The sequence below is a fragment of the Hyla sarda genome, chromosome 1 (genome assembly GCF_029499605.1).
Source record: "Hyla sarda isolate aHylSar1 chromosome 1, aHylSar1.hap1, whole genome shotgun sequence".
NCBI lineage: Eukaryota > Metazoa > Chordata > Amphibia > Anura > Hylidae > Hyla > Hyla sarda.
Genome location: NC_079189.1, coordinates 332,162,635 through 332,185,690, shown reverse-complemented (window position 1 = coordinate 332,185,690; position 23,056 = coordinate 332,162,635). Strand labels below are relative to the sequence as shown.

General features: G+C 41.0%; 1 protein-coding gene across 5 annotated transcripts in view; it reads right to left on the bottom strand.

Moving 5' to 3' along the window:
- CNTLN (centlein) overlaps positions 1 to 23,056 on the bottom strand; it is a 419,445-nt gene that overhangs the window by 301,789 nt on the left and 94,600 nt on the right. For 4 of the 5 annotated variants that reach the window (XM_056552149.1, XM_056552148.1, XM_056552151.1 and 1 more), the window contains exons 6-7: positions 22,509 to 22,688; positions 21,617 to 21,750 (exon numbers count right to left, since the gene is read on the bottom strand). In XM_056552149.1, the coding sequence (XP_056408124.1) occupies positions 21,617 to 21,750; positions 22,509 to 22,688 (314 nt within the window). Of the gene's footprint in view, positions 1 to 7,835; positions 7,865 to 21,616; positions 21,751 to 22,508; positions 22,689 to 23,056 lie in introns of those variants that run through there. The other variant, XM_056552152.1, reaches the window with a different exon arrangement.

Sequence of the window (23,056 nt, the reverse complement as noted above, 5' to 3'; positions counted from 1 at the left end):
GATCTAACTAAACCCCTTACTCTCTCCTAGTCTTATGCTTTCCTCCAGTCGCTGGGGCCTAGCCCTTTCTCACAGGCATTTCATAAATGGGTGGCTGATGTCCCGGATGTGTCAGAGAGTCAGTGGAAGGAGGTTGAAGGTTCCTATTACTCCACTGTAGTTAGTAGTAGAGATATGTTGATCCAATCCAGATAGGTCTTGAGGTTGTATTATACTCCTGCTAAATTGAAGCGTATTGGTGTTTTCCAGTTTGATCTCTGTTTCCACTGTTCTTCAGAGGTTGGTACCTTCCTGCATTCTGTTTGGGAGTGTCCTTATCGCTCCCTTTTGGAGGGAGGTGATTGGGTTTTTAGCGGAACATCTGGATTTCCCTTTTCTACTTACACCTTTGGTGTGCCTGTTAGGTGTCATCAATAACATGGTTTTTAACTAACAGACACATGCTGATCCACTTTCTTTAATTCTGTGCTCGGAAGGTGGTGGTGATGTCCTGGAAAGATACCTCTCCTCTTCCCCCCCCCCCCCCCCCCCGTCTAGATGGCTGAACCTGGTGAACCGATATGTCCCATTGTATCAGGCGTTATATGAGTCACAAGTGCCCTAACAAATTTGATAAGGTGTGGACCCCCCCTGGCTTCTCATTGATGCATCGGCTGGTCCCCCGGCTAGACTGTCCCAGTAGGTCTCCTACAGTGTGCTACGGTTTTCTAGAGGGGGGGGGGCGGCTGGGCTTACCAGGAAATGTGCATGTGCAAGTGTATGTTTGTTTGTTAGTGCTGGGCTTTCTCTGGTTGGGTATTAGATAGTACCCTTCCTTACCGCTGATGGATGCCCTGTCTTTATGATGAAGTAGGTCTTTGGAACGGTTGGTAATGTCTGTAAATTGATATGGGCTGGGTCCTTAACGGATTAATAAACTTGATATATTTGAAAATAAAAGTTTAAAAACATATGAAATGCTTATTTTATTCAGTATACCATAGAAACATCTGACTAAAAGATCTAAATGCAGCAAACTTTGTTCAAATACAAAAATTTGTGTAAAGACCCCAAGGGTTCACACTATTTCTGCGCAGAAATTCTGCTTTCAGAAAACTCCTATTCATCTCAATGAAATTCTGCTTTGAAAGTTCAGTCACAGAACTGGATTCCACCAGAAATTTGAATGTTCTATCTGCTGTTGAAATTCACTATGAGAAGGCACATTTGGCGAGCAGCTATGGAGGCTAGCCAATATTGCCTCAGGATTTGAATCTCCTGTGCAATGGTGGCAGTAGAGCATTCAAAGGGAAGCTCTTGGAATGGACCCCAAGCACCCCACAGAGTAAATTCCGGGCAGAATTTAAGTAGTGTGTAGGAGCCCTTTGTCTTAAATCTTTTGGAAACAACTGTAAAGTTCACATTATTCACAATGGCAATAGGTGATTGTCACAGCTCTGATCCTCCCCCTTTTTACACAATGACCTCTGCATAGGTCACACAGCATGGCTAGAAAACTCGCACAAAGACGACAATAAGTACTCCAGACTATTGTTCCCATCATCCATGTGGCTGCTGTAAATCATCTCTCTACATGCTGTTAACAGAGCAAAGTGAAAGCACAGGTTAAATTGCTGTCCCCATACTCGAACTAAAAATTATATGAAAAAAAAAAATATCTAAATCTAGAAATCAGCATATGGTAATGAAAAAAGAAAAAAAATAATGTATGTTTCAATATAAGTATAGGTGACACATTCCCTTTTATACCATACCTTTAGGGTCTCTAGAGCATTTGTTCTGTAGACTAGCACTGTGAAGCCATATTTTGAGACACTATAAAAGCTTATTAAATACAATAAAATGGGTCCCTATAAGTGTGGTGTTCGACGTAATTTAACCGCTTAAGGACGCAGACCATTTTGACCTTAAGGACGCAGTCGTTTTTTGCAAATCTGACCACGGTCACTTATGTGCATTAATAACTCTGGGATGCTTTAAAGGGGTATTTCAGGCAAAAAAAAATTTTTATACATCAACTGGCTCCGGAAAGTTAAACAGATTTGTAAATTACTTTATTAAAAAAATCTTAATCCTTCCAATAGTTATTAACTTCTGAAGTTTTCTGTCTAACTGCTCAATGATGATGTCACATCACGGGAGCTGTGCATGATGGGAAAATATCCCCATAGGAGCTGCACAGCTCCTGGGATGTGAGTCATCAGAAAGCAGTTAGAGAGAAAAGAGCAACTCAACTTCAGAAGCTAATAACTATTGGAAGGATTAAGATTTTTTTAATAGAAGTAATTTACAAATCTGTTTAACTTTCCGGAGCCAGTTGATATATATAAAAAAGTTTTGGCCTGGAATACCCCTTTAACTTATGAATTTGATTCCGAGATAGTTTTTTCATGACCTATTCTACTTTATGTTTGTGGTAAATTTTTTTCGATACTTGCATAATTTCTTATAATACAAAATTAACAATTTCATGAAAAATTTGAAAATGTAGCCTTTTTCGAACTTTGAAGCTCTCTTTTTGTAAGGAAAGTGGACATTCCAAATAAATGATATGTTGATTCAGATATACAATATGTCTAGTTTGTGTTTGCATCCTAAAGTTGACACGTTTTTACTTTTTGAAGACATTATAGGTCTTTTTAGTTTAGCAGCTATTCTCCAATTTTTCATGAAAATTTCTAAATCTGAATTTTTCAGGGACCAGTTCAATTTCTAAGTGAATTTGAGGGTTTTTATGTTAGAAATACCCTATAATGGACCCCATAATTAAAATTGCACCCCTTAAAGTATTCAAAATGACATTCAGAAAGTTTGCTAACCCTTTAGGTGTTTCACAGGAATAGCAGCAAAGTGGAGGAGAAAATTCAAAATCTTTATTTTTTACACTAACATGTTCTTGTAAACCCATTTTTTTCATTTTTCAAGGGTTAAAAGGTAAAAATGTCCACCAAAATTTGTAACCCTATTTCTCTCGAGTAAGGAAATACCCATATGTGGATGTAAAGTGTTCTGCGAGCGCAGTAGAGGGCTCAGAAGGGAAGGAGTATCAATGGGATTTTGGAGAGCAAATTTTGCTGAAATGGTTTTTGGGGGCATGTCTCATTTAGGAAGCCCCTATGGTGTCAGAACAGCAGAAAAAAAAAACCATGGCACATTATTTGGGAAACTACACCCCTCAAGGAACTGAACAAGAGGTATAGTGAGCCGTAACATCCCACAGGTGTTTGACGAGTTTTCACTATAGTTGGATGTGAACATTTTTCTTCTTTTTCACTTAAATGCTGGTGCAACCCCAAATTTTTCATTTTCACAAGGGGTAATAGGTAAAAATGTCCCCCAAAATTTGTAACCCCATATCTCTCAAGTAAGAAAATACCTCATATGTGGATATAAAGAGCTCTGTGGGTGCACTAAAGGGAAGGAGCGACAATGGGATTTTGGAGAGTGAATTTTGCAGAATTTAATAAGGGGCGCAGTGAGAATTTACACCCCACTGGCGTTTTTGAACAGTGGGCTGTGCAAATGAATAATTACATTTTTCATTTTCACGGACCCCTGTTCCAAAAATCTGTCAGACACCTGTGGGGTGTAAATGCTCAATGCACCACTTATTAAATTTTGTGAGGGGTGAAGTTTCCAAAATGGGGTCACATGTGGGGGGTTCCACTGTTCTGGTAGCATGGGGGCTTTGTAAACACACATGGCATACAATCCCAGCCAAATTCTCTCTCAAAGCCCAATGGCGCTCCTTCTCTTCTGAGCCCTGTAGTGCGCCCACAGAGTACTTAACATCCACATATGGGGTATTTCCATACTCAGAAGAAATGGTGTTACAAAATTTGGGGAGCTTTTTCTCCTATTACTTTGGGGTAACACCAGCATTTTTGTTAAAAATAAATAAATCAGATTTTTCATTTTCACGTCCAAATTTAACGAAAATTTGTCAAACAAATGTGGGGTGTTAAGGCTCACTATATCCCTTGCTACGTTCCATGAGGGGTGATTTCTTTTTTGCGTTTATGTCAGAACCGCTTTAATCAGCCACCCCTGTGCAAATCACCAATTTAGACCTCAAATGTACATGGTGCGCTCTCACTCCTGAGCCTTGTTGTGCGTCCGCAAAGCACTTTACACCCACATATGGGGTATTTCCGTACTCAGGAGAAATTACGTTACAGATTTTGGGGGTCTTACTTTCCTTTTACCTCTTGTAAAAATGAAAAGTATGGGGCAACACCAGCATGTTAAGTATCACAAAATAAGGATATCAAGTCTAATCGACCAAGGAATCTAAATCACAGAAAAATAGACTAATAAAATATAACTTAATTACAAGCCCATAAAACAAAGGGTACCACCAAACAAACAAATATAGTCCGGACACCAAAAATGGATACCAAAAACTACCCGGAGATAGATAACATTATATCTCTTGGTGCGTCTGATCAAACAAATAACACAGATCGCAGCTATCCATCAAAAGCTGTCTGCTGGATAGTTCAGCAAGCTGCCAATGATACTCAGGGGATATTTTTACAACCAGGTACAAAGATATAATAAATTATATACACCAGGTACAAAAATAATTCATATACACAATATGTATCTAACAAGCCCTAACCCCTGATGCCACAGGTATGAAGAAGGAGGGACAACTGGGGGGGCAGGGGACTGGGAACCTATTAGTCCCTATAATGGTCCTACTCTCCGACCCTGACCCTAGGAGTAACTGTCACCCTAACAAGGACAGTCCCGCACTGGAACCTCCTATATTAGGCTGTCCTCACCCTTATGCTAGCTAACTAATTAATTGTCTGTCTCACTAACTGGGCAATTCCCTATTACTTCCGTGTTTAAGATAGAAACTCACAAGACTGTAACGTATAATGCCCAAATCTGTCAATGGTCACATAAATGTTGAAATAGCAGATATTAGCTGATGAAAAGCTGTCCTTTATGTCCCCAAGATCAGTGACTTTCTTAAATACAAGTGAATATGTGTAGTCAATGATATGGAGTAATATTTAGGAAAACACATAAATCAATCAATAGAGGGTAATAAAAAACCATTAAGAAAAACTACAATCCAAATGGTGGGTCATCAACATAAGCAAGGACCGTGGCACAGTTATTAGCTACACATAACATAGCAATACTTAGCCACAGATAGCATAATAGATGTTAGTGCAGACAAAACATGAAGCAGGCAGGATAGCAATGCAAGCAAATATAAGCTAGACATGACAGATCAGTGTGCAGGATACCTGTCAGTATTCCACACACAGCATATCTAATCAGCAATACTGTATAAATGATAATATTGTAAATGATTCCCCTCAGGCATAGGGTACAACAAAATGATACTCCAACAGTATCCCCTTTAACACCCCATAGTGCTTGCAAAGCCTGCTAGATGTAACACATAGCTATGTAGATACATAAAGTGTATACTTATACAAAGTAGATGTATAAAGATGTAACATTTTCTCTCTCAACGCGTTTCCCCCATCAAAGATCATCAGGAGAGTGATGAGATGTTAAGTATTATGTCTCACACCCTTGGCGTCCCCATGTATGGAGATCCCATCTCGAGTGGCGGCATTGGTGGATAGCTGCGATCTGTGTTATTTGTTTGATCAGACGCACCTAGAGAAATAATGTTATCTATCTATCTCCGGGTAGTTTTTGGTATCCATTTTTGGTGTGTGGACTATATTTGTTTGTTTGGTGGTACACCTGGTTTTATGGGCTTGTAATTAAAAGTTATGTTTTATTAGTCTATTTTTCTGTAACACCAGCATATAAGTGTAAATTTTTTAATTTTTTTTTTTTTACACTAACAGGCTGGTGTAGACCCCAACTTTACCTTTTCATATGGGGGTAAAAGGAGAAAAAGCCCCCCAAAATTTGTTAAGCAATTTCTCCTGAGTACGGAAATACCCCATATGTGGCCCTAAACTGTTGCCTTGACATACGGCAGGGCTCCGAAGTGAGAGAGCACCATGTGCATTTGAGGCCTAAATTAGGGATTTGCATAGGGACGAACACGGCAGTGTTCCCCAAACAGGGTGCCTCCAGCTGTTGCAAAACTCCCAACATGCCTGAACAGTCAATGGCTGTCCGGCAATACTGGGAGTTATTTTGCAACAGTTTTGGAAACACTGCCGTATGAGACGTTTAAAATTTTTATTGGGGGGGGGGGTTGGGTGTGCAGTGTAGGGGGGTGTATATGTAGCGTTTTACCCTTTATTTTGTGTAGGTGTAGTGAAGTGTTTTTAGGGTACATTCACACGGGCGGGGGTTCACAGCGAACTTAAACTTGAAGCGGGAAACTTGCTGTAAATCCGTCCGTGTTAATGTACAGGGGGAGGGGGGGCAAACCTCCAGCAGTTGCAAAACTACAACTCCCAGTATGTACTGACAGACCGTGCATGCTGGGAGTTGTAGTTATGCAACAGTTGGAGGCACACTGGTTGGGAAACACTAAGTTAGGTAACAGACTACCACAGTGTTTCCGCACCAGTGTACCTCCAGCTGTTGCAAAACTACAACTCCCAGCATGCATGGTCTGTCAATGCATGCTGGGAGTTGTAGCTTTGCAACAGCTGGAGGCATACAGGTTGGGAAACACTGAGTTAGGAAACAGACAGTGTTTCCCAACCAGTGTGCCTACAGTTGTTGCAAAACTACAGCTCCCAGCATGTCCGGAGAGGCGAAGAGCATTCTGGGAGTAGTAATTTTGCAACATCTGGCCCTTCAGATGTTGCCGAACTACAACGCTCAGTATGCCTGGACAGTCTTGGCATGCTGGGAGTTGTAGTTTTGCAACATCTGGAAGTGCAGTTTGGTGACCACTATACAGTGGTCTCCAAACTGTAGCCCTCCAGATGTTGCAAAACAACAACTCCCAGCATGCCCAGACAGCCTTTAGCTATCTGGGCATGCTGGGAGTTGTAGTTGTGGAACTACAATGCAGAAGTGAAGATCACTTACCAGATTTTCACTGCTGCATTCTGCTGCCGCCGGTGCTCCCTGCCCCCGGTCCCCCGCTGGTAACCGCCTCCATCTTTGCTCCGCTCTTCCCGGACTTCCAGAGCGGTGATCTCAACTTTGACCCGCCGATCGCTGACAAGGGGGGGGTCTCAGGCTGCTGATAGATATCCCGTTCCGATCACCGCGCCCGGAGACGCTGTGATCAAGAAACGCGGCCACGTAAATGTACGGCGATGTGCGCAAAGTGACATTTAGCAGTGCAGTACATTTATGGCGGTCGTCATTAAGGGGTTAATGTTCGACAAAACTTTTACATTTTAAAAATATATATTGGGCATAAATTTTAGAATAAAAAAAAAACCTTTCATATATTTGACTACCTTGTATTGCATAAACTTTACACAATCTCACTTTCTATTGGCTAAAAGTATCTTGAAAAGAATGCAAAGAATACAATGAGCTGGGAAAAGTTAACATAGCAAGGAGCTTAAAATTAAACTGCATAGAATATTAAAAGGTAAGAGATTATATAACTGAAACCATAATCTTTCCTTACACCTTCTCCTTGCATAGTTTGCATCTAGTAGAGAGAAATTCACACTGCCCGTTTTAAGGAAACTGGGAATAGAGACTTCTTTTAACTGATCCCTTTAAGCCTCATATGCAGTTTCTATATTTTTGTAATGGTTATAAGAATGTGAGGACTGGAATATGAAAATGCAGCAAGGGTCATTTAAACTAAAGCAATATAGACTTAACCCCTTAAGGACTCAGGGATTTCTCATTTTTGCTTTTTCCTCCTCACCTTCAAAAAATCAAAACGCTTTCAGTTTTCCACCTACCTATATAAGGGCTTGTTTTTTGTGCCATCAATTTTACTTTGTAATGACATCAATCATTTCACCACAAAATCTACCGCAAAAAAAGAAAAAGAAAAAACACACACACACACACACCATTTAGTAATTTTTGCCAGCTTCTGTTTCTACGCAGTGCACTTTTTGGTAAAAATGACACCATATCTTTATTCTGTAGGTCCATACGATTAAAATGTATAAAACTTATACAGGATTGATTTTGTTTTACTTCCATAAAACAAATTATAAAACTTTCTGTACAAAAATTTGTATGTTTAAAATTGTCCTCTTCTGACCTATACCATTTTTATTTTTCCATATATGGGGATGTGTGAGGGATTTTGTGCCATGATAGTTTTTATTGATACCATTTTTGTTTTGATGGGACTTTTTGATTTCTTTTTATAAATTTTTAGGGTACACAAAGTGACCAAAAGTATGAAATTTTGGACTTTGGTATTTTTTACTTGGACACCATTGACAGTGCGGTATAATTAAGTTATATTTTAATAGTTCGGACATTTACGCACACGGCGATACCACATAGGATTGTGTGCATTTTTGTAAAAAAATTTAAAAAAATTAACCCCTTGAGCGGTTTTCCACTTTCTTTTATTCCTCCTTATGTTTAAAAAATCAGAACCCTTTTTAAATTTTGCACCTAAAGACCCATATGATGGCTTGTTTTTAGCGCTACCAATTGTACTTTGTAATGACATCAGTCATATTACCAAATAATATATGGAAACCAGTACAAAAATATTTGGGGGACAAAATTGAAAAAAAAAAATAATGCCATTTTGTAACTTTTGGGGCCTTCCTTTTCTACGCGGTACATTTTTCGGTAAAAATGGCACCTTATCTTTATTCTTTAGGTCCATATGATTAAAACGATACCCTAGTTATATAGGTTTGATTTGGTTTTACTTATGGTAAAAATAACTACATGTACAAAAATTTTGACATTTAAAAATGTTCTCATCTGACCTCTATAACTTTATTTTATTTTTATTTTTTGCATACAGGGAATGTATGAGGGCTCACTTTAACTTTTTTTTTTTTTCTTTATACAAGTGTACGCCATTGACCGTGCGGTTTACTTAATATATTTTTATAGCTCATACACACGAGGTGATATCACATAGGTTTATTTTTATTTACATTGGTTCTTTTTTTTTGTTTTTTTTTAAATGGGAAAAGGGGGGGTGATTCAAACTTATAAGGGAAGGGGTTAAAACCCTTTTTTTTTTTTTTTTTTTTTTTTTTTTTTTTTACACTTGTATAGCCCCCATAGGGGACTATAACATGCAATACCTTGATTGCATACACTGATCAATGCTATACCATAGCACAGCACTGATCAGTGTTTTCTGCGCTCTGTTGCTCCATGACTTAGATCCAGGCTGGAGCAATCAAATCGCTGATCGGACAACGGAGGAGGAAGGTAGGGACCCTCCTCGTGTGTCCTCAGCTGATCAGGACACTGCAGTGATCCCGATCAGCCCGTCTGAGCTGCCGGGAAGCATTTTTTTTTCTTTTTTACATTTAGACCTTTGATCTCAACGTCTAGGGGGTTAATACCGGACATCAGCGTGATCAGTAATGTCCAGTATTAGCCACTGGTCCCGGCCATTTCTAGGTGTCGGTCCCGACCCGCTATGATGGGTGGTCACCACGTGACCCTGCGTTATAGCACGGGAGTGGGCGCAGGGCGTACAGGTACGACCTGCGTCCTTAAAGGGGTACTCCAAAGGATAGGGGATAGGATGTCAGATCGCCGCGATCCCACTGCTGGGGACCCCCGGGATTGCCGCTGCGGCACCCCGCTGTCATTACTGCACAGAACAATTTCGCTCTGCACGTAATGACGGGCAGTACAGGGGCCGGAGCATCGTTACGTCACGGCTCAGCCCCTCGTGATGTCATGACCCGCCCCCCTCAATACGAGTCTATGGGAGGGGGCGTGGCGGTCATCACGCCCCTGCCATAGACTTGTATTAAGGGGACGGGACGTGATGTCACGAGGGGTGGAGCCATGACGTCAGGCTGCTCCGTCCCCTGTATCGCCCGTCATTACGCACAGAGCGAACTCACTCTTTGCAGTAATGACAGCGGGGTGCCGCAGCGGCGATCCCGGGGGTCCCCAGCAGCGGGGCCACGGCGATCTGACATCTTATCCCCTATCCTTTGGATAGGGGATAAGATGTCTAGGGGCGGAGTACCCCTTTAAGGAGTAAAATGGGAAAATGGGGGTGATTCCAATTTTTATTAGGGAAAGGGTTAATTCACATTTATTAACTTTTTTTTACACTACCCCTCCCTTAGGAATGAATGGAGGGGGTGTGGCGTGACTTCACTAGGGGCGTGGCCATTACATCACGTCCCAGTCTCTGAGGCAGCGCCCGGCACAGAATGCCAGGGGCTGTCCCGAGATTGTGGGGGTCCCCAGCGGCAGGACCCCTACAATCATACATCTTTGGATAGGGGATAAGATGTATAAAGCTGGAATACCCCTTTAACTTCTGAGCTAATTTGTCATTTCAACAGCACCTTTGTAAATATATTTAGTAAGAAAAATGGTGACGTGTTTAAGAGTGCATTCAAACTAGGGATCGACCGATTATCGATTTTGGGCATTATCGGTATCGGCAATTATCGGTATTAGCGGAAACTTAGCCTAATTGTGATTTTAAGTCAAACCACTTTCGCCAAATGACAATATTTTTCTAAACACCACACTTTAACCTCTTGGGGACGAAGGGTATACAGGTACGCCCTTGCTCCTGATTGGCGCAATTCTCCAGTCAATTCAGACCGGCGATATGCTGCGGTTTCGGGGCATTCAGGGCTATGGAGACCCGATGCCCCGGAAGTGCAAGGTGATCTGGTGACGTAACAGTCACCAGATCATCCAGCAGCATAGGCTGTGTGAGGCAGCAGTGATGCTCCTCCCACAGCGATTTGATTGGATGATCCTGTAGGACCATCTCTTGGCGGGAGTTGAGTGGAGTGGAGCACTGCCTGGTCCCCTCAAACCTCTGTCCTGCCAACCAACAGCTGTTATTTGGTGAGCAGAGTAGAGCTTTAGAGAACCTACAGAAAGATCCCCCATACTGTACCCCCAGAGCCCCCTGTAGCCCTCCTGCAGCCCCCTGTCCCCTTGCCCTGTCAGGGAAAGAGTGTGTCAGGCAGGGGCAAAGTTTTATTTTACTTAATAAATATTTTTTTTGTGTGCAGTACCCGCTGTCTGAGGACATTTTTTCTGTGCCCCAACCATTACAGGGGTGCTGCAGCTTACCCCCATAATTTTTTGGGGGGTGTAAGCTTTTTTTTCCCTTGTAAAGAGTGTCCGGCCAGTGTTAGCAAATTGGCCACTCTACCAGGGTTTTTTGGGGTGTGTTTTTATTTTTTTATATTTTTTTAAAGGTTAATACGTTCTTTTTTTTTTTTATAGCACCTTCTTTGGGGATTAGCGGTCCGTGCCACCAGCAGCAGGTCCATGCTGTGTGGACGGACCGTACCCCTGTGTGCGCCTGCCCTGACCGCTGACAGTAATATATAACTGAACAGCGTTTTTTTTAGGGTTCAGGCAGGTGCTTTTTTATTCCCCCCCCCCCTTTTGGTGTTTTCGGCGCACACAACTGATTAGGTACTCTCTCTTTGGTGCAGGTTTTTTTGCGTTAGAAGTACACCTTTATTGTTTTTTCCTTTCCTCTTTTTTTTTTTTGTTAGTGGGTTAGGAATAAAGTAGAACCCCCCCCCCCCTACACATATACACAAAGTAAAATACACACACAAACACACTCCCCCCCCCCCCCCACCCCCCTCAAATAAGTGTTAGGCAATGGCTCACAGGGTGTTTTTCAGCGGAGGAGGCATGTGCCATACTTGCCTCGGACTCTGAAAGAGTCAGTGAGGGCGAGGAAGACCCCACTTTCCTGGTCTCTTCCTTGCTCTCCCCATCATCAAGTTTTGATGATGAGCCCCCAAGGCGGCGGAGACGCCGCCGTGCGAAGCCAGATACCCCCCCATGCAACTGACCCTGTGCCCTATACTAGCACAAGTGACCATGTCACCACCAGGCAAGTCCACCGGTACCCTCTACCGGTGAACCTGTCTGGACTACCCCAGAGAACTTTGAGCCCGTGTTCCCTGGGTTTGTTGGCAACCCAGTAATCAAAATTGACACAGCCGGGTTCACTGAAATAGACATTTTTAGTTATAATTTCAGTGACGACTTTGTCAACATGATGGTGACACACACAAACCTGTATGCCCAACAGTTTGTCGCTGCTCACCCGGGCTCTGTTTTGGCCAGGCCTAATGGATGGTACACTGTCAATGCAGCCAAAATGAGGGGCCTCGTGCTGCATATGGGCCTGATCAAAAAAGCCAAGTGTCAGGCAGTACTGGAGCGGGGACGTCCTACTAGACCCCGCTCTACAGTATGGCCATGACATGCGGACGTTTTGAGGCCATAAGGAAATGCATGCATTACAATGATAATGCAGCATGTCCCCCCCAAGGTGATCCTGCCTATGACCGGCTGTACAAGATACATCCGATCATAGATCACTTTGGGGCCAAATTTATGGAGGCCTACGTCCTCAAAAGGGAGCTCTCTGAAGAGGAGTCTCTTATCAGTTTTAAGGGGAGACTCATTTTCCACCAATACATCCCATCTAAGCGGGCGAGATATGGCGTGAAGCTGTATAAACTCTGTGAGAGAGTACCTCCGGGTACACTTACAAGTTTAGAATATACGAGGGTCGAGATTGCCGTATTGAACCCCCAGAATGTCCCCCCATTCTGGGTGTCAATGGGAAGATTGTGTTGGACTTTTTGCACCCACTACTAGATAAGAGTTACCACCTTTACGTGGACAACTTTTATACTAGTATCCCTCTGTTCAAATCCCTCGCCGCCAGATCTACGTCCACTTGTGGAGCCGTGCGGAAAAATCAGAGAGGCCTCCCGACCTATCCCCTTCAGGTGCCATTATCCATGTGCCCTTACCCATGAAAACCTGTTGTTGGACAGGTATAAGGACAAGAGGGATGTCCATATGCTCACCATAATTCATGGTAACGGCACCACCCCTGTCAGTTTCCGAGGTACCGCGGCACCGTCCTCAAGCCCGATTGTTTTGTGGACTACAATCAGTATATGGGGGGAGTTGATCAGTCTGATCAAGTCATCAAGCCATACAATGCCATACGCAAAACCCGGGCATGGTACAAAAAAAGTTGCGGTCTACATGGTCCAGGTTGCCATGTACAACACATATGTACTATACCGGAGCGCTGGTAGCACTGGGAGATTTCTACAGTTCCAGGAGGTGCTCCTAAAGGCCCTGAATCTTTGGCGGTCAAGGGGGTGCGGCCCCGAGCACTTCTGGAACGGTAGGCGCCAGGATCGTCCCAGGCCAACACTTTCCACTTTCCCAGATAAAATGCAGAGTGTGTCACAAGAGGGGGACACGGAAGGACACCACCACTCAATGCGACACTTGCCCCGATCATCCGGGCCACTGCATTAAAAACTGCTTCATGGAGTATCACACTTCCATGGAGCACTAAATTCTCCTTTCCCAATTTTAATTCACCTTGATTTGAATGTCCACAGTACATTGTCTTCCAAATTTTTGTCATAGCCCTCAAATGTGAACATAGCTCTATGAGTCTTGAGTACGGTTATTTGCCCACACAGCAGGTTATGTCCAAATAGGAGTTTTTTTTTTTTTACTCTTGAGAAACTGAGGTAAACTTTTTTGGGGCGTTTTCTCCTATTAGCCCTTGTGAATTAGCAACATTTTGTGTAACACCAGCATTTAAATTAAACAAATCAATTTTTTCAAGTGTACTGGCAACTGTTCCAAAAACCTGTGAGGTGTAAATACTCAATGTACCACTTATGTTCCTTGAGGGTGTAGTTTCAAAATTTAGGTCACTAGCCGTTTTTTTATTTTTTTTATTTTATAATTTATTTTAGGTCTAAAAAAGGTAGGTCTAAAACTCTGCCACTGCAGGGCAAATCACTACCTTAGGCCTCAAAAGTGCCCTGTGCTCTTTGACTCCTTAGCCCTGTTGTGCACCCGCTCAGCACTTTACATCTACATATGTGGTATTTCCTTACATATTTTTTTTTCTATAATCCCTGTTTAAAAAAAATGGTCTAACACTAGCAATTCAGTGTTAAAAATCAGATTTTGAATTATCACGGCCCACTGTTCCAAAAACCTGTGAGTTGTAAATACTCACTGTACCCCTTGTTATGTTCCTTGAGGGGTGTAGTTTCCAAAAAGATGGCACAGTTGGGGGGGGGATCCTCTGTTCTGCCACCATGGGGGCTTTGAAAATGCACATGGCCCCCAACTACAATTCCAGCCAAAACAGGACTGCTGTAGACATGTAGTGCACTCGCAGAGCAATTTACATCAACATATCAGGTATTTACTTATTCATGAGAAATTGGGCTACACATTTTGGGGGGATTTTTTTGTTCTATTACAACTTGTTAAAATGAAAAATTTGGGGTAAGACCAGAATTTGTGTGTTAAAAATCAAAATTTTCACTTTTAAAACCCACTGTTCAATAAACCTGGGAGGTGTAAGTTCTTACTGTTAAGCTTATTATGTTCCTTGAGGGGTGTAGTTTCCAAAATGGTGTCATATGTGGGGGGTTTGTAAATGCACATGGCCCCCATCATCAATTACAGCTTAAAGGGGTATTCCAGGCCAAAACTTTTTTTTATATATCAACTGGCTCCGGAAAGTTAAACAGATTTGTAAATTACTTCTATTAAAAAATCTTAATCCTTCCAATAGTTATTAGCTTCTGAAGTTAAGTTGTTGTTTTCTATCTAACTGCTCTCTGATGACTCACGTCCTGGGAGCTGTGCAGTTCCTATGGGGATATTCTCCCATCATGCACAGCTCCCGGGACGTGACATCATCATTGAGCAGTTAGACAGAAAACTTCAGAAGCTAATAACTATTGGAAGGATTAAGATTTTTTAATAGAAGTAATTTACAAATCTTAAAGAAAAAAAGGGGATAAGTGCAGCTCACAATTAATACACTAGTCAGAGGTTAACTTGAGTGAGCACCTATACCATAGGTGCAGAAGAAAAAATTTTTATAGAAAAATATTTACCCAAACCTCAAGGACAGTGTATGAAATTTCCTTGGGGATTAATGGAACAGACCGTGCTTCAATTAACAGTTGTATTTATTAAAATATCACAATAATAAAATAGTAGTTATAAACAACAGATCCCCTCACAGGGCCCTATGGGGGGGATCTAACAATATACTAAGAATTCATTTAAACAATTACTGAGCCACTAACAGGTTATTTTGTGCGTTCACTTAGTGAATAAATATATATCATATAAATGTGACTGACTATGAATAGTTCACTGAAAGGATATTAAGAAATAACAGTTAAAGGAGTAGTCCAGTAGTGAACAAGTGGTGAACAACTAATCCCCTATCCTAAGGATAGGGGATAAGTTGCAGATCGCGGGGGTCCGACCACTGGGGCCCCCCGCAATCTCCTGTATGGGGCCCCGACAGCCCACGCAAAGGGCGCGGCCGACACGCCCCCTCAGTGCATACTATTTTTCCACTTGGTATACTTACGATCTATTTATATTATTACTATCATTGTTTATAAATATATGTATTCTCTGTAGCCACCAGAGACAACCGCAATTAGTGCAGTTTTAACAGATGTGAACAGTCTGCTATTTTGCTATGTTTGAGAGAATCCATAACATGTTTTCCAAGTTTCCTATCCAATCTGATCCCGTGCTAAATAAAAGGGAGTTGATTCCCAGAAAAGCTATATCCCTACTGAAGAAAGGGTTGATATTCAAGTACCCTGAAACGCGTCTTGATGACTGATGCCATCTACATGTGCGGTTTCTATATCAATACTTCGAAAGTTGCAGTTTTATTGCGCTACACCTACCAGACGATCCATATACGGCTGATAATATCCACGGCTCCTGCTACATTGCTATCTCAGTGAGGCCTTCGCTCCAGTAGAGTACTTTGTGACATCACACGCTGAATCCACGAGGCTGAGGCGCTGCAGCGTGTTGGTGAACCGGCTTACAGTCTTCTACCTGACCCGGCACAAACGTGGACTGATCTCCATCAAATTACCGGTGAGCGCTTAACCTTTACATCGAGAGCGCTGTTTATCCCTGTGCATACAGACGGGCGGCTTGTACAACAGGTCCGGTGCAATCCGGACCAGCTGCCATCACCACCGGCAACACTTATCTATAGTCAGCGCAGACAACTATCAGCGCACAAAGCCCATAGACTGCAATTCAATTTTCATATACTCTGCTGGGACTACTAATATCTGTCCAGAGGATACCGCAACTCTGCCACATCTCCCCTATTAGAGGATAATACTGCAACACTGTTCTATATTTATTACCATTCATTTTCATTGAAAGACATTTCAGTAACATTGTTATATGTTAACTGTTATTTCTTAACATCCTTTCAGTGAACTATTCATCGTCAGTCACATTTATATGATATATATTTATTCACTAAGTGAACGCACAAAATAACCTGTTAGTGGCATCAGTAATCGTTTTAATTAATTCTTAGTATATTGTTAGATCCCCCCCATAGGGCCCTGTGAGGGGATCTGTTTATTACTACCATTTTATTATTGTGATATTTTAATAAATACAACTGTTAATTGAAGCACGGTCTGTTCCATTAATCCCCAAAGAAATTTCATACATTGTCCTTGAGGTTTGGGTAAATATTTTTCTATAATTTACAAATCTGTTTAACTTTCCGGAGCCAGTTGATATATGAAAAAAAAAGTTTTTGTCTGGAATACCCCTTTAATTCCCTCTCCTACAGCCAAACAGTGCTCCTTCTCTTCTGAGACCTGTAGTGTGCTCACAGAGCAATTTACGTCCACATATAAGGTATTTACTTATTCATAAGAAATTGGGCTACAAATTTTGGGGGGGATTTTTGTTCAATTACACCTTGTTAAAATGAAAAATTTGGGGTAACACCAGAATTTGTGTGTTAAAAATCTAATTTTTCACTTTTACAACCCACTGTTCAATAAACCTGGGAGGTGTAAGTTCTTACAGTAATGTTTATTACTTCCCTTGAGGGGTGTAGTTTCCAAAATGGTGTCACGTGTGTGTGTGTGTGTGTGGGGGGGGTTATGCTGTTCTGGCACTATGGGGGCTTTGTAAATGCACATGGCCCCCAAAAACCATATCGGCAAAATGCTCTTTCAAAAAGCCAAATTTTGCTCCTTGTCTTCTGTGCATTGTAGTGCGCCAGCAGAACATTTAACGCCCATACATGGGGTGTTTTCTTAATCAGAAGAAATTGAGCTTTAAATTTTGGGGTCCATTTTCTGCAATTACCCCTTGTGAAAAGAAAAATTTGGGCCAACACCATCATTTTAGTGTTAAAAATCAAATTTTCCATTTTCACGTCCAACTTCAACACAAAGTCGTCAAACACCTGTGAGGTGTAAAGGCTATCTATACCCCTTGTTATGTTCCTTGAGAGGTGTAGTTTCCCCAAATAGTGTGCCATGTGTTTTTTTTTTGCTGTTCTGGCACCCTGGGGACTTGCTAAATGCAACATGGCCCCCAAAAACCATGACAGCAAAATTTGTTTTAAAAAATCCCACAGTTGAGCCATGTTGTGAGCCCGCAGAACACTATGTCAACATATGAGGTATTTCCATGCTCGAGTGAAATTGGGCTACAAATTTTTTGGGGGGCTTTTTGAACTTATACCACTTGTAAAAATGAAAAAAAATGGGGCTACAAGAACATGTTAGTGGTTAAAAAAAAAAAATGCAGATTTTGATTTTTCTCCTCCACTTTGCTGCTATTCTTGTGAAACACCTAAAGGGTTAACAAACTTTCTGAATGTCATTTTCAATACTTTGAGGGGTGTAGTTTCTATAATGGGGTCATTTATGGGGTATTTCTCACAGAAAGGCCCTTCAAATCCACTGCAAACTTAACTGGTCCCTGAAAAATTCAGATTTGGACATTTTCGGGAAAATTTTGAAAATTGCTGCTATACTTTGAAGGTCTTCAAAAAGTAAAAACATGTCAACTTTATGATGCAAACATAAAGTAGACATATTTTATATGTGAATCAATATATCATTTATTTGGAATATCCATTTTCCTTACAAGCAGAAAAATGCAAAATTTTCCAAAAATCTTCATAACATTTTGGGATTTTTCACCAAGAAAGGATGCAAATAACAACGAAAATTTACCTCTATGTTAAAGTAGAATATGTCACAAAAAAAAAAAAAAACTCTCTCTGAATCAGAATAAAAGGTAATAGCATCCCAGAGTTATTAATGCATAAAGTGACAGTGGTCAGAATTGCAAAAAATGCTCTGGTCCTTAAAGGGGTATTCCAGGCAAAAACTTTTTTTAATATATCAACTTGCTCCGGAAAGTTACACAGATTTGTAAATCACTTCTATTAAAAAATCTTAATCCTTCCAATAGTTATTAGCTTCTGAAGTTTTCTGTCTAACTGCTCAATGATGATGTCACATCTCGGGAGCTGTGCATGATGGGAGAATATCCCCATAGGAACTGCACAGCTCCTGGGACATGACATCATCATTGAGCAGTTAGACAGAAATGAACAACTCAACTTCAGAAGCTAATAACTATTGAAAGGATTAAGATTTTTTAATAGAAGTAATTTACAAATCTGTTTAACTTTCCGGAGCCAGTTGATATATAAAAAAAAGTTTTGGCCTGGAATACTCCTTAAAGGTCAAAATGGGCTCTGTCCCCAAGGGGTTAAAACTGCACATAATGTGAACTAACACCAACTCCCGAAGGAGTCTAAATGGTTGACCCGGGTGACCTACAGAACTATCAGTCTGAATAGATGACCAGTGACAGTGATCAAACAACCTACCCAATATTTCTGCATAGCTGAAAACCCATGCATGCCACATAAAACTACAATGGGGAACCAGAAGGCATATACAAGAAATGATTCATTATTCTTTAACAATAGTCTATACTGCACTATAAGGGGAAAATACCAATTTTGGACTGCTTCTTTAAGAAAGATATCTCTAATTGATGGAAATCTTGAAAGCCCTTGGTCAAAGGGATTTTTATGTGCCCCAGACAATTTGGCGCCCGCTTCTGCCCTCAGTTCTCTGAACCATTTCTTGGCTCCACTTCCACGCAAAATCGTCCGTCTGCGGCCTCAGTCTCCCCACTCTGTACTGCGTCCTGGACTGTAGAAGTGTTAACAAAACCGTATGTAGCTAGATAATGCAAAACTACAACTCCCAGCATACCCAGACAGCCAAAGCCTGTTCGAGCATGCGGCACGGTGGGGGGGGTAGGCGGGGAGGGGCTACCAGCAGATAGGGGATACGTTTCTTGTTTAGTGTTTTTTTTTTCATACTGGATAATTCATTTAATTCTCAGTGGGTACAGGCATAGCAATAGCAAAAAATTGCTGAGGGACAAGGTATGTTCTAGTGCAGTGTTTCCCAACCAAGTCCTCAAGGCACACCAACAGTCCAGGATTTTTATTTTTCCCAATTCTATTCCAATGGAGTAACTGATAAAACCCGGAATGTTGGTGTGCCTTGAGGACTGGGTTGGGAAACACTGTTCTAGTGCTGCCCCCACTATGGAATCGGGAGGAAGTAGCCCAGTGATATCACTGAACCCTGCATCAGAGCACTGCAGTAATTTACGGACCTCAACAGTCACATGCCAGGAGGAGGTGCACATCAGGTGTAGTCAGCACAGACAACATTAACGTGGTACATCCAATACATGTACATAGAGCAGCACAGAATTACATAGACCGTAGAGTGGTGGAAATTATTTGTTTTAAAACAATTTTAAAACAATTAGCAACTCAATTCTTTAAAAAAAAGTGTCAGAGGCAGGTCACCACTAAGGCAATTTCCTCAACGTAAGAACGGAGAACAGGAAGCCACGAGCAGATATGATTTTGTTCCCTTAATATGAGCACTTTTGCTTATAAAAATGTTTAATCAGACAAATCCCTTTAACCCTTTAAAGATGCAGGGTTTTTCCACTTTCGTTTTTCCTCATCACCTTCTAAAAATCTTAACGCTTTCAATTTTGCACATACAGACCCATATGAGGGCTTTTTTTGCACCACCAATTGTTCTCTATAATGCCAATCATTTCACCACAAAATTCACGGCAAAACCAAAACCAGAAAAAAAAACATTTGTAGGACAAAATTGGAAAAAAAGCAATGTTGTAACTTTTGGGGGCTTCCGATTCTATGCAGTGCACTTTTCGGTAAAAAAATGACACCATATCTTTAATCTGTAGGTCCATATGGTTACAAGGATACCTAATTTATTATAGGTTTTATTTTATTTTACTACTTTAAAAAAATTATAACTACATGCACCAAAATTAGTATGTGTAAAATTGCCATCTTCTGACCCCTATAATTTATTTTTCCATATATGGGGCTATATGAGGGCTAATTTTTTACAGCATGATCTAAAGTTTTTATGGGTACCATATTTGGTTTGATGGGACTTTTTGATCGCTTTTTATAAAAAAAAATTGGGTATACAAAGTGACCAAAAATACGCAATTTAGGACTTTGGAATTTTTTTACGTGTACACCATTGACCGTGCGGTTTAACCAACATTATATTTTTATAGTTAAGACATTTACAAATGCAGCAATACCACATATGTTTATTTTTATTGTTTATATATTTTTATGTGGATTGGGAAAAGGGGGGGTGATTCAAACTTTGAAGGGGTTAATGTGTGTTTTTTTAAACTTTTTATTCAACCTGACCACATTGCTCTGTGTGCTCTGCGCTCAATTGATAAAGCCTGGTTCTGCCAGGCTTTATCAATGTCAAAGCCGCAACCCGGACCGGACGTGAGGCAAGTCCTCCGGCTACCTCCGCAGTGGGATATTAATCCTTGACAGCAGCGATCTAAAGGGTTAATAGCCGGCCCCATGTCTACTATTAAATGCGGCCCCCAGTTACAGGAATGAGCTGGGGGCCAGCCGGTATGACGCAGGCTCGAGTCAGGAGCCCACGCCATACACCACTTGCAGTCTCAGGACGAGCCAGCTCATCCTTAGAGGGCAACCGGTTAAAGAAGCATTGATACTATGTAATTACTCACTATACCACAAAATACAAACACTATCACAAAGAATATATTCAAAAATCAATAATCTTTATTAGACATATTACAAACAATTCATAAAAACGATTAAAATATATATTTGGCACCAGTAACAACCTCTATGAATTACATGACCTGAAAGGGCTAATGGAAAATAACTATATCACTCCATAATTAGTTAACGGATACACGCAGGATTATGCACAACTAATATATTAAGATATATCAGTGGTTAAATATAGCAAAGAAATAGTGTATAGGCATAAAAAGATGCCAGCGTCTATGAATCAAAACAAGCCTTACTAGTCACGTAACAACCCCAACATGTTTCGCCCACATGAGCTTGCTCATGGGGCGTGGCTAATCCCCAGTAGCATCATGATTAATATATCGATATCTGGCCAATCACATTCACTCATGCACGCATAGAATCGATCTGACCAATCCATGCTTCTATTACATACAGTGTATGTAATAGAAGCATGGATTGGTCAGAGATTGATTGTATGAGTGCACGAGTGAATATTATGTATAATATGTAATTACTCACCTTAATCTAGCCACATCAAGCTCCTTCTGTGCCAGCTCAGTCTGCTTGACAGCGACCTGTGAAGACAGGCCATTTATTTTACTATGCATGGCCTCCATCTGATTACCAGCTTCTTTCAAATGCAGTTCTAAAGCCTATTTTAAAGCAATGGGAAAACAAAGAAAAGAATAAGGGGATACTGAAATTATGTGTAACTGTAAAACCTGCTGTAGTGGTTCTGTCAAATTTGAGTTTACATGAATATATTTTAGCCACACAGAGTGAGAATTATCAAACCTTGTGCAAAGAAACAGTTACCCATAACAACCAGATTGCAGATTTCATTTATCAGATGTCTCTTTAAATGAAAGTAGCAATCTGATTGGTTGTAATGGGCAATTGCTCCATTGTTCCTTCGCACAAGTTTTGATAAATCTCAACCACAGTGTAAGTATCCGTTCTTTTTATATTTCATACACAACAAAGTATTTTAAACCCCTTTCAGAAGTTCGCCATAAGCCACTAAATCTATAATTTCTTTTTTACTTCTTAACCAAAGTAATCCGTCTGCCCCGAAACACGGTTGATGAATTGCACCAGAGTAAAATAAAAAAAGTGAAGCAGATTTGCATTCACAACATATGTATTCTTTAAGTTTTATGTGAGAATGAAGTCTGTTGTACTGTTTAATGATTAGACTTTAGAATGGCTATTTGATGTCAGCTTCCTGCTTTGCTGCATCAATTTTTAAAGAGCTGTGGGTTTTAAGTGTAGGAATTTAAATGAATGCAGGTCCCAACTGGCATGTTTGAATACATAAGTTGTTATCACAGCAAATAACACGAAGCATAAGTGCACGCCACTATGTAGTTTGAAAAATCATGTGAGGGAATCCAGCCGCTCTGCAGCATACCTTAATTTTGGCATCAATGCCAGACTTCTCCCCTTTCCACTGTGCCTCCTGCTTCTGTGCTTTTTCCAGGTCGGCAAGCAGGTTGGCACATTTCTCACTTAATTCCTCCTTCTTGTGCTCAAAATTTTTTAAAATGGCTGTCCTCTGTTCCTCTTCTTTTTGTGATTTCTCCGTAGTGTTCTGTTTGGAAAAGACATCATCACAAACTATCCAGCACCCATTCCTAATCGAATGACCCTAGCCATGGCATCTGGGCAGGTCTGAAGATTCAGCTTTTCCCGTTTTATTTTAGTCACGCAGGTGAGAGGGACTTATTTCTTTAACCACTTGACAGCTCTGATGAGCACACATATGCAAGGAATCCTTTAATTGATCAAGATGCCTTTGATGATGTCCCCAGCTATTTTTGAGACCCGCACAGACATATCATTCCAGACCTCGGGTTTATCAATTAATAATAGCAGTCCCATCAGAATGTAATTAAAAAGAAGCCACATATTCACACTACTTTCTCTAGCTCCATATCCATCATTAAGTATTTATTTGAA